Source organism: Cyanistes caeruleus, unplaced genomic scaffold (assembly GCF_971803275.1).
Source record: "Cyanistes caeruleus unplaced genomic scaffold, bCyaCae1.hap1.1 HAP1_SCAFFOLD_143, whole genome shotgun sequence".
Taxonomy (NCBI): Eukaryota; Metazoa; Chordata; class Aves; order Passeriformes; family Paridae; genus Cyanistes; species Cyanistes caeruleus.
The window spans coordinates 276,883-292,517 of NW_028255937.1; the positions used below are offsets into that span (position 1 = coordinate 276,883).

Here is a 15,635-nt window from a genome sequence, read left to right on the forward strand (position 1 = left end):
GTGCATTCCAGCTACCTTCTTACCAGGACCACTCTCTTTATTCTCAAGGCTAAGATAGCCACTTGCAGACATGAATCACTGCAGTGGGGGAATACAGGGTTCAGCACTGTTTGTTAAAGCTAATGGAATTCACGAGCCCTATTTGTTACACTTCAACACCTCTCCTTCCTTTTCTGGGAATTCAACACAAACTTAGTAAGTTCTGCAAGTGCTCTTGCTGCATAAAGCCACATTGTGTCTTTCATTCAGCAATTCATGAAGAAAACACCAATTGCCTACTGAGACACTTCTGCTCCCTCCCAAATCACTACTCAAGAACAAGCCTCAGGCACATGCCCATAGTCCCTCTCTGCCAGCAGCTCCGAGCTGCATTGCACAGTGCTTGCTGTGCCCCAGAGAGCACCAAGCAGGCTGGCCTGGTGCCCCTGAATATTTCTGCAAAACCCTCTGCATTTCACACCTTTGCTGTGGCTCAGTGCAGAGCTCCAGGATTGCAGGCGCTTGGTCCCAGAGCTGTGTGAGGCAGTGGCTCGTGCAGATGTGCCCTGACTTGCTGTCAGTGCCTCACGCTGGCCTCGGTTCCCCTGGCAGAAATGCCGTGCCTGAAGGACACTGCCCTGTGCTGGAGCCTGCGGAGCAGCCCGGCTCCCTCCCCCTGTGCCCAGAGTGCTGCACACACTGCTGACCATTGCCAGGAGTTCCAGGGCAGGCGGCAGAAGAGCAGCAATGGTCAGGCAGGGCAGCAGCCCTGGGCTGCTCTTTGCCTTTCTCTCCTCCTGTGCAGACTCCAGACAGCCCATGGCACCAGTGTGTGCTGTGCCCAGCACGGCGCCGCTTCCCCTCAGGAGCAGCCAGCTGCCAGCTTGGCTCTGAGAGCGGAGGATTTGCCTGGGGTCAGCAAGAGGCAGCCAGGGCCAGGCTGCTGCCTCTTGCAGCTCCAAGGGCCTCCTTCCAGCCTGCCTGTGCCGAGGCTCAGGCTTCTCCGGGCTCTGCCAGGGCTCTGCTGGGGCTCCAGCCTGGCCAAGGCCGGGCCCGCTCTCACCTCACAGTCGCTGACAGCTCTGCACCACAGGAGACCTTGCACAGCACCCTCACTGCTCTTTCTGCTTTCTCTCTTCAGCCAGACTCTCCTCCAGCCAAAGAGATTTCTCTTAGGGATACAAATCCAAGTGGCAGGAACCCAAATGTTCTCGAGTCACATCTGCACAGCCTGCATCTGCACGGGATGTTTGCGTTGCACTGCTCCTCCTTTGGTTTTTCCTGCAAATGCCATTGCTGTTTCTGCCTCAAATAGAAATGCCAGAGCTGGGCAAAATTTGGCCAGTTGGCCATATTCCAAAGGCAGTGTGGTCTGGAGAGGATGAATGAAGAGGAGCCTTCCCCCCTTACAAACTGTACCAAAGAAGCCATCAATGTCACTTTCCACCTCTAAGAAAAAACTGACAATTCAGAAGGAAATGTTGAGCTTTCTCACAGGGTCAGAAGGAGAGAAATGTTCCAAAGGAGTTGAGATTTTAGAAATTTTATTTAAAATCCTACTCTACAATCCTACACTACAAGCCTACACTACCATCCTGCACTACAATCCTACTCTATAATCCTACTCTACAACCCTACTCTACAACCCTACTCTACAATCCTACTCTATAATCCTACTCTAAACTGGGCATGGAGAAGGCAGTTCTAAATTAATTGTTGCATTCCTGCCTCCTCCTTCCACTTCTTTACTGCAACGATGAGAGGTGCCAGGCTGGACCCAGGCATGGCCGATGTTATAAATTGATGCTGCAGAAAGGAAAAGAAAACAACAAGAAAGCATGATTTTCCAAGCTAAGAGCTTCAAAGGCAGGGGAATACTTTTTAAATGGAAAGGGGATTGAGTCAGAGTAGGTCAGGAGCATGGGGCAAGAGTGGCACAGGTTGCCCCAAGAGCTGGTAGGAGGCCCATCCCTGGAAATATCTGAGGTGTGAGTATCCTGATCTCTTGAAAGATGTCCCTGCTCATTGCAGGACACAGACTAAATGACCTTTCCATGTCCCTGTGTGTTAGTTTGAGATGAATTGACATTTAGGGAAAGAAGTAAGAAACCCCGCACGGAAGTGATTTCTTTGAGAGAAGCTGCTGGGAGCTTCCTCTGTGCCTGAGACAGGCCAATGGCTGGCTAGTTCTGAGAACTGACAACATTTTGCACCATTTAGAAATGAGATGCGCCTCTGTGATGATGCACATTTTGAAAAACACCAGCCCGGGCACTGGCCCTCTTTGCTTCCGGAGCCCGAAGGTAACGGAGCTCTGCTGAGGCCGGCCCTGCTCGCCCACGGCCTGTGCTCCTGGGGGAGGCCGGGCCAGAGCCCAGCGGCTCCCGGGCGGGGGATGGAGGCTGTGGGACCCCAGCCCCAGGCTGGGCCAGGCCACGGCTGCTGACATCTTGCCCACACTAAACCCTCTCCCCGGCGTGCAGCGACGGCTCCAGGCTGAGTCTCCCCTCCCAGCGGCTCCCGGGCAGAGAGAGGGGCCCAGCACAGCCTGAAATCCAACACCGTGACTGCCATGACCTGGGTGAGATTGAACCCTTTCACTGCACAGATGAGACCTTTCTTACTCTTGTGGGCCTGATAATAAAATTTGTTATTCCTTTGAAGTTTGAAGCCTGTTTTGCCCTTCTCCTAATCCAGAGCTCCCAGCAAGAAATGAGTAAGTGCCCTGGTGATTTTAGCCAGCGCTAAAACCCAGCACTCCCTGCCAGCCCAGCCCAGTCTAGGATTGCTCCCCACTGTCAGCTGAACAGCACCAAGGTTGGAAGGGAGGAGGATGGGGGCTCATCTGATGCCTTGGATTTCAGTGGAGGAGGAGCCCATCCCTGGGACACTGTTTCACCTGCAGCCCTTTTGGCATTTTACCTGCAGCAGCTCCTTGGCAGACCAGCGCTGCGCCTCGCCTTTCTGCAGGCAGCAGCTCAGGAAGTCACGCAGCAAAGGCGAGAATTGCTCGGGCTGCCGCAGCTGTGGGCTCCCTTCTGTGGCTATGTGGAATTTAGCCTGGAGAAAAAGGAAACACAAGGCTCCACCTGCTTCTTTCCCATCTGGAACTGCTCTCCCAGAGCCCATTGTTCCAGCTCCACTCTGCAGTGGCAGTTTTTGCCCTGGCAGAGAGGCAGAGATGACTTTCCTGTAGCATTTGGATGACGACTTTCCTGTATCATGAAAAAACCCAAGCCCCAAAGCCACAGCTTTGCCAACATCCAGCAGATCTTGCCTTGGCAGCTGATTTCATTACCTGATCTACTTTGTGGCAACTACATCAGCAAATACATGTTTCCTTCTCGGAGGATTCCCAGCAGCTTGGCAGCCTTTTTGGAAGAGGGATTTTGCTATTCTAACTAACTCTACTATTTCCAAGGATTCTTATGTGAAAAGAATCTCTGCAGTGCTTGTTGGTCCCTTAAGCACAGCTGCCATGAAACAAAACTCATCAGGCTTTTTGTCCTGTTCTTGAAAATGATGGTAATTGGAAGGAAAGAAAGGAAATGCAGCAGGTGTTCCTCAGGGAAGGAAACAAACCTTTGGAATCTCATTTTCAACACAGACACATTAAGATGCCTCCACAAATGTATTGGGTTGAAAATGCCTGTTTGGGCACACAGGAGCCACCTGCAGCTCAGCCTCTCAGCACTCTGAAAATTTCAGGTTCCTTTATGTGGCAAAAGGAAAATATTCATGGTGAAATCAGAAGTGTCATCCCTGTGGTAACCCTGTGCTCGTTGGATTCTCAAGTCAATGCATTAACGCTGTGCCCCTCCCAGAAAGTGCCAGGAAACAAACAGGAGGTTTTGGCAGGCTCTCCCCGTCACCAGGCTCCAGCTTGGTGATATGGAGAAAGTGGCTTGGGTTAGGAAAGAAGGTGGTCACTGAGTGTCTCAGCAGCACTGCACAAGAAGCAGAAGAGACTCTGGCTTTACAGCCTCATCTCCAGGTTTCAGGCAAGTTTCCCTGTGAGAAGAATGGGGCTGCACCTCTTCTCTCAAAAGCACTGTTTTAGAAACTTGGTTCGGTTTGAGTTTCTTTGCTTCGTTTCTGGAAAGATAACACCAGCTCTGAGATGCTTGTTTCCTATTCTTGGGGCCATCTACACAGCCAAAAGGGCTGGAACGACTTCTAAGGCAAAGCAAAATGCTGCCTGAGAATGGAGATGGTTTGGGCGAGGTAAGGCTTGAGTTCCCCCAGTGCTGCAACCAAAGCTCCAGCAGATGCTGATGTGCTGCAGGGCCATTTGTAGAAGGGGCCTTGGTGGAAGTACTTCCAGCAGATGGCCATGGGATTTTGTGCAGTGAGCAGAGAACACGGGACAGGTGAGAAAGACAGCGGGATCAGAGAGTATTTGCTCCTTACCGATCGAGCAGTGAAACTGTCATAAGGAGTTTTTTGTTCGGCCATTTCAATTGCCACAATTCCAAAAGACCACACGTCCACTTTGGGGCCATATGGTTGATGCTTCACCACTTCAGGTGCCATCCACCAAGGAGTCCCGGTCACCGAGCACCGCTGATTTTGCTCAGGGGTGAGCTGAGCAGAAAGGCCAAAATCAGCTGAGGAGAAAGCAAAATACTCTTTTCATTTTAATACTGTCAATTAGGAAACCAAGCCAGAGAATTCCCCAGTGGAAGTTTGAGAATGTGCAGTTGAATTTCCTGGACAACACTCCCTGCTCTGTTTCCTTGGGGCTCTAGCCAAGGCAATATGAATTGGTTACTTCAAACATCCCCCCATTTCTTACACTTCCTCCAGCAGTGCCTTTTGTTCCCCTGAAGGTTTAGATTGCAGCTCCCTCCCTCTGGAAGGAACACACACAGACACACACAGAGCAATAGCACTCTGGGCTGCTTGTGGTTCCTTGTCATAGCTGTGTGCACCCTGTAACTGTGCCTTCAGCCCACAGCAGGGGGGACCCCTGCACTGCCAGCAGCAGCATTTTTGGGGAGCTGGCAGTCACTGAAAGCAGCCCCACACCCCCCATTCCTGGAAGGCTGAAGCTGAGCAAGAATACACTGACCCAGCTTGACAGAGCCGTCGGTTCTGAGAAGGATGTTGTTGCTCTTGACATCTCGATGGATCACGTGGTTGGAGTGAAGAAAATCCAGACCTTGCAGACACTGAGAGAGAAAAGAGAACCAGGGGGGCAAAAAGTAGTGCTGTGAGTTCATCGCACAAGCAAGGAAACAGCTGTGGAAGGTTCCCTTTGCAGGGGAATGGGGAGGAATGGCAGAACACAGCGCCATTGAGAGCAAGAGCCTGCTGCTCCCACAGGAGCAGAGCAGCACCTTTCTCAGGAAAGGCATGTCAGCTTTTGAAAGAGCACCAGCAACTGCTGTTGTAGACTGTCCCCTGCAAAGCAGCCAGGGTGACTGCAGCTGCAGTGCATGTGCTCAGTAGCAAACAGCTATTGGGCTGCACTACTATCCTTTTCAGCTGAGGACTAAAAGAAATTAGTCTCTCTTTTTTTCTTTCCTGTTTGTTTCAAATCCTGCCACCACACCTTTGCTTTAGAGACAAGGAATGTAGTGCAGACAGGCAAAAGTTTAGCTAGGCAAGGTGGAGAAGTGCAAATGCCAATGCAAGAGACAGAGCTAGAATACAAGAGCAGGGGATAAGAGTACAAGAAGTGAGTCCAGTGAGTGTAGGGGCACTGGCAGACAGTTCCCTTGAGATGCTCTTGCTTGCCCATAGCCTAGCAGCAGCACAGAAACCAAGCTTGGCCCATGAAATCCCTCCCATTCTGAGCCCCAGACAATGCAGCTCAAGGCCTTGGAAGCACAGATGGGATCCCTGACCTCTCGACTGACAGCTGCAATCTCTCCTTCAGACATTTGAATCTCGTCAATGAGATCTCTCAGAGTGCCTCCGTCCATGTACTCCATCACCAGCCAGAGTTCCTCATGCACAAGGTAGCTGAAAAAAGGAAACAAGGCCATGCAGGTGAACATGCACGGCTAGGTTGGTTTTTTGCTTGAGTCTTGTTTCTGGGTCCCTTGGAGACAAGGGCAGAAGTAAAGGCATAGACATTGCCTCTAGGCTGTGCAGTGTTTGCAGTCTGTGCTGTCTCAAGGAGAAAGGCAGTTTAGGAAGAGCCCAGATAAAAAACCTGTCATGCATGGCATTTCTGGAAATAAGCACCTAGTCTTCCTGGCATGCACAGCAATGGAAAAGAGGGGCAACAATGCAAGGGCAATCCTCTCTTGGATGGTTCATCAGCATTTAAGAAACTTGAAAAACTCAAGCCCAAAGAACTGTGGAGGCAATGAACTTAGAAGGTATTGAATTCTTAAGATAGGGCTGATGCAGGGTTTTGAACAATTTTCAGTCTGCATTTGCCAGGGTGGATTCATGCAGACAAAATGCAGTCTCTTCCCATCCATTGGAGATAAGTAGAGAAATAATCATTAACAGCTCTATTTCCTGCCAGTGACCAAAGTGGGTTTTTAAGCTCTCATGCTTGTAGTATGTAAAGAAACATTCAAGGGATAGGACCGTGACCACTCACCTGGCTAAGTAATTCACGATCCTGGGACTCCTATTACTCTCCATGATCCTGATTTCATTCATGGTTAGTATCTTCCTACTCACTCCTTGCACATTTATTTTCTTTATGGCCACCTCAAATGACATTGAAAAGGAGTAATTTGAGAAAATGGGTAGCATGAGACCACAACACACATGGAGCAAGTGATTTTGGAATGGCACAGCCAAGCTGTGCCAAAGTGCCTTGTGATTAGACCTCATCACTGGAGTAATTAGGGAGTGACATTCCAACAGCCCATCTCTCTGCTCCCTTGGGGGTCAGTTACAGGACATGTGGCCACTGGCGATTTGCCTTGTCCACAAAGCCTGTTCCAAGTGCAATTTGCAGGCTGGCTCCAGTCTGTGCTTCTTGTGCCTTTTCAGCACAGCTCTACTCAAAGCTCCAGCCACAGCTGTCAGCAGTGGGGAAAGGCCTGGAGAGCAGCAGAGGCTGCAGGGGCTGTTGACATTTACCTCTCCTCCTGTTGCAATGTCAAGTGCTCTGGAAACCTCTCCAAAACCCCTAGAAACAAAACAGCAGCAAAGAAAGGAGAAGCCATTTAGATCTTGCACTGAAAGCCAGTCCAGACAGGAGAGCTCTGCTGTAAATGCCTAAAAGCTGCAGGTTGCAGGAGGGGTCTGCCAGAAGGCAGATGATGCATTTTCCCCTCAAGTGCCTGGGCACTGGGCCTGTTCCTGAAGCCTTGGGCTTTACTGCCTCAGCTCCAAAAGGCAGCTTATTCCTTCATCTCGGGTGTCAGCTTCTAAACTGTGCAATTCTAATCCTGAGCACGCAGTATTTCCTTTAGCAAACTCTTGGAGAGAAATGTTCCTGAGAACTGTTATCTGACAGCTCTCATTGGGGGTAGGTTGTGCTTTCAGGCAAGCAAGATTCTTCTCCTTTCATTAGTGTGGCCAGATGATTTGGAGAAATCCAAAAATGCGAAGGAAATGAACCCTGAGCTGTCCCACACTTGAGAGACAAGCAGATTTACCAGGTTCTGTTCCTTGCTGCAGGCAAGACCTTGGCAGCATGGAGATGTCTTTGACAATGCCTTCTGAGCACACTTGACAAATTCTGGCCAGTACTGAGAGATGGGGCAGACTAAGCCCGCTGTCTAAACATGTGGACAACCTGTCTGACTTCCCACTTGATGGATATTCCCCCAGTGAAACCCCTGGCCCATGGCTGTGTAGAAGTGACTGTGGTTGGACTCACCCACTGCCAAGACTTTCCAGTTCAATGTATTTTGTGATGGGATTTTCCTTGTTCACCATTCTCCCTGAGGGAAACAAAATGCAAGATGCTGACTTTCAGGCAGAGATCCGAACTTGCAGGAGATGCCAAAGGCAGCCCCGCTGTCTGGGGCTCTGAACCCTCTGTGGTCAGCTGGGCAGCAAGCACAGCAGCAACAAGACAGGCAGTTGTGCAGTACAAATGGGCAGCAGAGAGACTGATTTTGTCCAGTCCTTGGAAGGAAATGAAGCGCAGAGAGCACAGCAGGGCACAGCACAAGGCTGGCAAAGGCCAAGCATGAGCACTGACAAGCAATGGCAAGAAGACACAGCCAGCCTGAGCCCCTGACAAGCTGTGGCCCCCGTTCAGGACACAACAGCATTGCCTTGGAGATCAGACACAGCCAGGTGCAGATCAAGGCCCTTTTGTGTCCCAGCAGGTGAAGGTAGACACCAAATCAGCTGGGATCTTTTCTCAGCCCCACCAGGTCTTTTCTGAGAGCACAGCACTGGCAGCTGTTATGGGCAAGAAGCAGATTAAATGGGTTGTGCTGCAGAATCACAAAGGGCTTGATGTGTTTTCCCAGAGACTGATCTGAGCAGGGCTTGGGCCAATAGGTTGGATTCTAAGAGTCATGGGAATGGCTGGGAATCAGGGATGAAAAAGTGCCATGGATCTGAGGAATACACAGCACAGGGGCTGCAGGCTCGCTCCTGAGAAATGCCTGCAGTGCTGTTTTATCTGATCACACCACGTCGATGTGTCTCTTGGACACATCTTTAGAAAAATAAAACTAGGATATTAATTACAGGTTGTTATACAAGTATCTGTTTCTTCATTGTGGGCCCAATGAAAACATCTCTTGCTCTCTGTTTCTGCTGTCACCTGATGTAGTTTCAAAGGAGTCCTCACTGACAAAAAATACAGCATTCTCATAAAAACCTTGTATATGTAGTAGAGGCAATAAAAACAGTCCTAAAAATGACACCAGTAAGACACATGGGGCAGAACAGCTCTTTCAGGATGGAGAAAAAGCAAAAACCCCTAAATGCAAAACCAAACAAGGATAAAAACTGAAAACTAAAAACGGAACCACAACAAAAAGACAAAACCCCAAAACCAATCAATATCTCTGAAGTCTTTTGGTTCTGACAAGTGGTGGGAAGTCTGGAGTCTAAGGAGAATCTAGGAATCAAATATTCTGTTCAGTTTGGCCACTAGCACACAGGACTTGCATAGATCATTTGCTGGGCCACAGCCTTCTGCTGATCCAAGAACAATTCCTGCTTCTGCCTTTAGTGGCAAGGGAATGCCAGGCAAAGCCGAGCCAGTCCAAGCTGCCCTCAGAGGCAGCAGGAACAGCCAGAGCGCTCTCTCGCTGCCTCAGAGCACAGCAGTTCCTGTGGGGAGTCCTAAATGTCTCTGGGACACCAAAGTGAGGAGGATCATTTGCTACAGCTCTGCTGGCACGTGCACACAATACACTGTCCCTCAGACAAGAAATACACCAGACGTACTCAGTTGCTCCACGAAGTCTCCCAGGCTCTCCTGGAGCTGAGCAGCAGATGTGTCACTGCTGGAAATGGACAAACTGCCCCGGCTCCACTGCTCAGCTTGGGCAACAAAGGCTCCTTTAGATGCTGCTGCTGCTGCTGCTGCTGCAGCAGATTGAATGGAAGAGCCTGTGTAGATCTGAGAGAAGAAAGGAGTTTGTGTCAGAAAGCTGGCTGGCAGAGATTACCCCGAGTTCCCTTTTCAAATGCAAGCCCTTAGGACGTTGCTGTTAGCCACATGCAAAGCTCATCAACTAGATTTTTTGGATTCCCGCTTCTGGAACCAAATGGTCAAAACCCAAGGCTGGTTTTAATCAAGTTCATGGCCAGTTTCATATTCCATTTTCCTGGATTTTATGAAGGATGCCTGCAACAACGACCATTCCACTTCCTCCCAAGGATCCCTTTCCCCCTCCAAGGGCTGCAGACACATTTGCAGCTCCTTGTTCTAATGTTGGAGCTCCTCCCCCTCAGTCCTCTTTTCCTGCACCATCTTCAGAAGGTGCTCAGCCTGCAGCACTTGTGCTTGGGACAGTACCTGTGCCTGCCGCCGACCTTGGGGCTCTTCATCAGCCGGCATTTGCTGGAAGCCTTCGCAGGCTGCCAGGTGAGATATCAACACGTCCACCTCAAGTCAAAGAGAACAAAGCAGTCAGAGACCACAGCTTGTCCCTGTGTGCCAAGGCTCATTGACTGTGAGCAAAGGGAAAGAGCAGGACAGCAGCAGATTCACCAAGGGATACAGACAGCTTGCAGCTTGTATTCCAAATCTGTCTGGGGGACTGTGTTCACTTGCAAAAAGCCCTGAAGAAACAAGGAGAGCAGGAGCAGGCCAGCAGGAATCCCTTGAGATGAGTGCTGGCAAAAGGGGCAAATGACTGGTGCCACTGTCCAGGGCAGCAGCTGAGATTGAGCACAGCAGGAAATGTCCTTCCAAGCAGCTGGGATAGACACTACAGGAGGATGGCACTGAGAGGCATCAGCCCAGCCCCCTGCTGCTCTGCAGAGGAGAGGCAAGAAGGGCAGAAAGCACCAGACTGCAGTGACTGCTGTGCCTATCGCTCTTTCACTCACTCGATTTTCTAGAGCCTCTTGCTGCTGAGCGAGGAGATGGAATTTCTCTTCGATGATTCTCCTTTCTTCCTCCAGCCTCTCCTCCCTTGCCCTGATCCTAGCCTCAGTTTCCTGCAGCTCTGCCAGAAGCTCCTCCTCGGAGGCCTGTGAAGAATGACAGAGAGGAATGTCCATGAGTGGAGTGTCTGCCACACTTTCACTCACCTGGTTTTCTTGATTTCCTCTCTGCCAGGGGAGATTCATCTCCTCTTGGATGCTTCTGTCCTCCTCAGGCCTCCTCTTCACTGCCATGATGGCCCTCGGAGCTTCGGGCAGCTCTGCTTGGGGCTCTGCCTCGATGTTCTGTACACACAAATGGAGAGCAAGTGCCTGGGAGCTGCCATCAGGCTCAGCTTCTTCCTCCGTTTCAGCCTCAAAATCACACTCATTCAGTCACTTCTTTCTGCTTCCCTACCCACCTCTGCTTCCACTGTAACCTCCTGTCCCGCTGCTGATCTCTGCAGAGGCTCTTTGCTTTCAGGGCCTCTGGCACTCGTGGCCTGCTCAGTCCCAAGAGCTGCGTTTTATGCCCCTCTTCCTGCCCTTCACTCTGTCCCCTGCTGAGTCAGCCTTACCTGGCCATTCTCCAGTGGCTCTTCCACCTGCTGCCCCAGCTGCTCTTCCTGCTCTTGGGCTGGGAACAGCTCTCCCTCAGGCTGGCACGGCCGTCCTGATAAAACAATCTGCTCCTGCTCTTTCTCTGGATGGACCTGCAGAGAAAGCAAGAGAAGATGGGCTTCAGCTTCTCATCCAACATTTGTGGGCCAAGACTCAAAGACTGATGGGCTCCCACGTTCCCAAAGCTCTGTGCTGCTGCTCTCCTGCCTTCTTCTCTGCCCGTGGGGAAGCACAGATTCCAAAGTGACCCTGGCAGTGCAATCAGGGCCCATCTGGCACTGAATCTCCAACAGACTCTTGGGCAGCTGACAGGAAATGTGGGGCATTTCTCAAGGGCCTCCCTCCCCTTCTGCTGTGTCCTGCTTGTCTCTCCCTAGTGACTGACAGCCAGCCCTGTCCCACAGCTCCATCCTGGCTCTGCAGGGGCTTCCTGGCTGAGCTCAGCCCTTGGGAGAGACACTGCTGGAGTTCATGTTCTTTTCAGGCCTGCACTGCCACTCCTGCCCCTCTGACATCTACACTCTTGTTAGAAATCCTGCTCATTCAGGAGACAAGGATGTGTGCAATTGGATCCTCTGCTGCAGGTCAGAGAGCCTCTATGGCCACCTCAGGATATGGAAGAGGACCAAGGTGTTTCTCCTCCCTCTTTTGTCAGCTGAGAATTCTGAGTGGCACTGACAGAGATCCTCAAAAGGCCCCAGCAACAAATTAATTGACACACCCCTAGGGATGCCAATGAAGGAAGCCATGGGTCATGTAATGCATGTATGACCAAAGTCACCAAAAACCACCTAAACCATGGAATTGTCCCACCTCACTAGGACAGGCAGAAATTTATAGGTTAAACAGGGAGTGTCAGGACAGAAGAGGCAGGAGGAGGAAAACAGCTCTGAGGAGAAAAAAACAACCATCTCTAAAGGGGTTCTTAGCAACACAAGACAGCACTCAAGGACTTGCAGCTTTGCCCCCACACTAGGCTCCAATGCAGTTTCCAAAGCTGCAGACTTCACCACAAAACGTATCAAGAGAAACTTGCCACTTGTGGATTTTGCCTCAGAAGAAGGGTTCAGAACTACACAGTTTGTTTCTTTGGCCACACAGGACAAGAATGGCCGGCCACAGCTTCAGGGACAACACAATCATCTCCTTGCAGCTTATCAAAAGCCAAAAGACAGGTGGCCTAAAAGACTCTGCAGAAGTGAAGAATTACTCCAGAAAACTGCAGAACACTTCTCCAGGTCATCCAGAGGTTTCCAAAAAGGGACAGCAAACAAAACAAGCCCTGTGAGCCCCAGCAATGCCGTGTGAGCCCTTGGCCATGGCTTGGCAGAAGCCAAGAGACAGAGCTTCCCTGAGCCAAGCAGCCAGCTGCTCACCCGCAGGCAGCAGCGCTTTGGGGCCTCAGCACGACGGCTCAAAGCCCAATTTCCAGCTGCCACGGGATGGGGGAATGGCTGGGTGCTGGCAGGACTCCAGCACTCAGCATCCTCAGCCAGCAACAGCAAGTGCTGGCTGCTCAGAAACTTGCAGCTCTGCCTTGCACTAAAGACAGCAGCACCCAGCACTGGCACTTACTGTCTGGGCATGGTCAGGCTGGGCTGTGACCACAGCTGGAGGCTCGTGCTCCTTTTGCTCATTTTGCTCCTCTTTGGCCTCTTCTCCAGGAGCAGAGGGAGCCACAGCAGAGGCTGCTCTTGCTTCTGGGCTCTGTGGACAGATGGTGGAGTTAGGGACAGGCAGCTCCCTATCATTTAGAACCTTATTTCTCTTCAGCTCGATTTCTACAACCAGCTCTACCAAGCACAAATCATCAGCTTTGATAGCAATGGGATTCTAAGTCTCTCCAAGTAAATTAAAATGGGTTAATTCAACCAGGCTGCAAATAGTTCTGAATTAGAGAGTTCACCCTGGCTACTATCAGCAAGCAACGTTCTCTCTGCAAATCTGAGCTTTGAGTTCTTTTAAAGCTCTGCAATGGAAAATTAGGAAATAGCCAACAATGCCTTTGCTATTGCTGTTGTAAACATGGAAATGGATCTTCTTTCAGCCCACCCAGCTGGCCCTCTGCACTCTACTGCCACAGGCCAAGCTCACAGTTCCCTGCACAATTCTGAAACACCAGGAACATCAAATGTTCCTTTCTGACTCACCTCAGGATCGGCACCTCTGAACACACGGGTCACATGACCTGCAGTGGGCAAGGAAAATGAACCAAATTCTTTGAGAAAACTGGAGAGAACCGTGGCCTATTTAGAACAGCATCTGAGAAGATCTCCCAGTCTGCATTGTCAAAGGTGTCCTGCTTGACTGGTGTGGTTTAAAGCAGCAACTAAAAAATCACTAGAAAACTTACTTATTTCTTGCAGTGAGATATGGATTAGAACAAGAGCAAAACAAGCTTAAAACTTAAATGAAATAAAGAAAGTTTATTTACAAAAACTACAAGAATAAGAAACCAGAATAAAACTTCCAGAACAACCCTTTTCTCCCCCACTACCCAACCATTCCCTTGTTTACATGACAACATGGAGACAAAAAACTTTGGAACTTTGGTGTTTACAACAGTCCCAATTCCTGCTAGAGTCTTTTCATCAGTCTTTGTAGAGAAACAGAAGTCTTCTTCTGCTATCTATGGAGTTTCTCACAAGAAAACGATTTTTCTTCATAGCTTTCCATTTCTCTGGTTCCAGCTGCCCAGAAATCTGCCATCAGTTGTCTCCTCCCATTTTCCATCACTCTGAGGTGTGTTATGGGTCATGAGTCTAGGGATGTCATTTTTATGAATGAGTTATTCAAAGGCAAAAGTTCTCTTTATCTGTTTTTCTGAGCCCCCCTGGAAACAGAAGTTTTCTTTTTGCTTCTTAAAAGCCACAAATCTTCAACTATTACTTCTCCCCCTCTGTTCCAGCATCTCACAGTGTCACAACTACTTCATCATTTGCTCAAAATCCACACTTGGAAACACTCCATTCCTCCCAATATACTCTGTCATGAATTAAAGGAGGTTTTTTCAGAACACTACTGTCCATGCCCATAGCTTTAACAGAAAAATATTTCAGCTTATTAAAGCATCTCCTTATTTCTCTTCCCCCTCTCAAGTTAATTTTTTTCTTCACTTTCTTGGATGGGTTGATGGTTGATCACTCCCTCTCCCTCACTCTGGAAAAAAAGGATTAATCTGCAAGTCTCATGCAGGTAGTAAAAGAGTTAAAATCTTGCTAAAGCTGCAGATGTTGATAGTGTCAGGTTTCAGTTCAGTGGCAGAAACTGCAAACCAAGTCAGGCCAGCCGGCTCCGTTTCTCCCCCCACCCCGCCCTCTGCAGCCTTGTCCGGCCTGGAGTGGGGGAGGAGGCCGAGACAGAGCCCTGTGACCTCGTCAGAAGCCAGAAACCAAAGAGAGCAAGAAATTCCCGGCCTCACATCTTCAGGTGGTGTTCACAGGTTGATCTCACTTCTCAGTAGTTAAAACCGCTGCCAATTCTCACCCATGGCCAGGAATTAGTCAGGAGAAAAAACTCCCATCAGCCTCCAGCAGTTTCAACTTCCCGAGCTCTCAGAGCTATCTTAAAAGTAAAGTCACCCCAAGAGATTGAGCCAGCAAAGTGAGGAAATGCCAGACTCTGCTGCCACAGGCTCTCCCGTGGAGGGAACAGAAGCCCTGCAAATGCTGCTCGCAGCCCCCTGGCTACAGACACCCCGTGTTTTGCTGAAGGTGTTGACAGGAGCTTTACCAAACCAGGGGCATCCTCATGGTCTTTGTGTTTCAATAGCAACCCGGTCACTAAGAAAGAGCAGGGAGACCTACAAAAGCCAGCTCAGGTTCCAGCCAGGGAAAACCTCTACTTACGTGCCAGGTTGGTCAGGAAATAGCCGGAGTAGCCGATGACATAAATGGCGCAAACTGCAACAGCGAGCTGCTCCATCACTGTAGCACTGCTGTGCCAGTTTGCACACTCTGCTCCACCACAAAAACAAACAGGGCTCCTGTCAGTGTGCAGCTGCCCACTGACAAACGCCTCAAGCAGGAGGATGCTCCTGCACTGAGCAAGCCCAAGAGCTGCTCTGACCCTGAGGCCTTCCGTGCACCAAGGCAACCTTGGGATGTCACCACGACAAGGTGGCATCCATGCCCTGACATCACAAAGCCAATGTTCTGCGCTGCTCTGGGAATTGATGCAGAGCAACCCAACCTTCCCTACAGCAAACACAAAATTGCCTGGCAGGTTCTCCTCTGTCACAAAGGGTCACAAATCCTTTGGTGGGCTGTGGGAAATGGAAAGACAGAAACTTCCACAGATACTGAAGGGTTTCATTTACAGCCTTGGAAGGAGCTTGGGTTCATGCAATGCTAAAGGTTCACAGACATTGAGTCGAGAATTCATAAGCTTATGTTCCTATAGCTGCAAGTAAGAATATGCCATAAGTAAATAAAAAACTGCATTGAGTGAGATGGTGGAGAGATTTCAACTGTAATTGTGTGATTTTATAGAGTAAGCTATGAATCTAAATATTATCCTAAGAAGCACATGTGTGTAGGTGAGCTAGCAGTGTATTGGGT

General features: G+C 49.9%; 1 protein-coding gene and 1 long non-coding RNA gene across 2 annotated transcripts in view; one reads left to right on the plus strand and one right to left on the minus strand.

Moving 5' to 3' along the window:
* LOC147645945 (uncharacterized) overlaps positions 1 to 15,635 on the plus strand; it is a 166,975-nt gene that overhangs the window by 114,939 nt on the left and 36,401 nt on the right. The gene's annotated exons all lie outside the window — the stretch shown is intronic.
* Positions 1,507 to 15,188, minus strand: LOC147645948 (serine/threonine-protein kinase PAK 3-like). The gene is made up of 15 exons (XM_086874088.1): positions 14,925 to 15,188; positions 13,227 to 13,264; positions 12,652 to 12,783; positions 11,034 to 11,168; positions 10,420 to 10,761; positions 9,884 to 9,973; positions 9,310 to 9,484; positions 7,775 to 7,838; positions 7,030 to 7,078; positions 6,539 to 6,651; positions 5,829 to 5,946; positions 5,051 to 5,150; positions 4,390 to 4,586; positions 2,902 to 3,039; positions 1,507 to 1,785 (listed from the first exon to the last, which is right to left on the minus strand). Exons 1-15 carry the CDS (start codon positions 14,998 to 15,000, stop codon positions 1,684 to 1,686), a joined length of 1,869 nt encoding a protein of 622 aa, XP_086730214.1. The 5' UTR covers positions 15,001 to 15,188; the 3' UTR covers positions 1,507 to 1,683.

Coding starts and splice junctions, on each gene's coding strand:
- LOC147645948 (XM_086874088.1), bottom strand. CDS start 15,000: ATGGAGCAGCTCGCTGTTGCAGTTTGCGCCATTTATGTCATCGGCTAC. Junction 12,784..13,226: donor TCAGAGGTGCCGATCCTGAG/GTGAGTCAGAAA, acceptor ATCTGTCCACAG/AGCCCAGAAGCAAGAGCAGC. Junction 3,040..4,389: donor ACAGTTTCACTGCTCGATCG/GTAAGGAGCAAA, acceptor CTTTTTCTCCAG/GCTAAATTCCACATAGCCAC.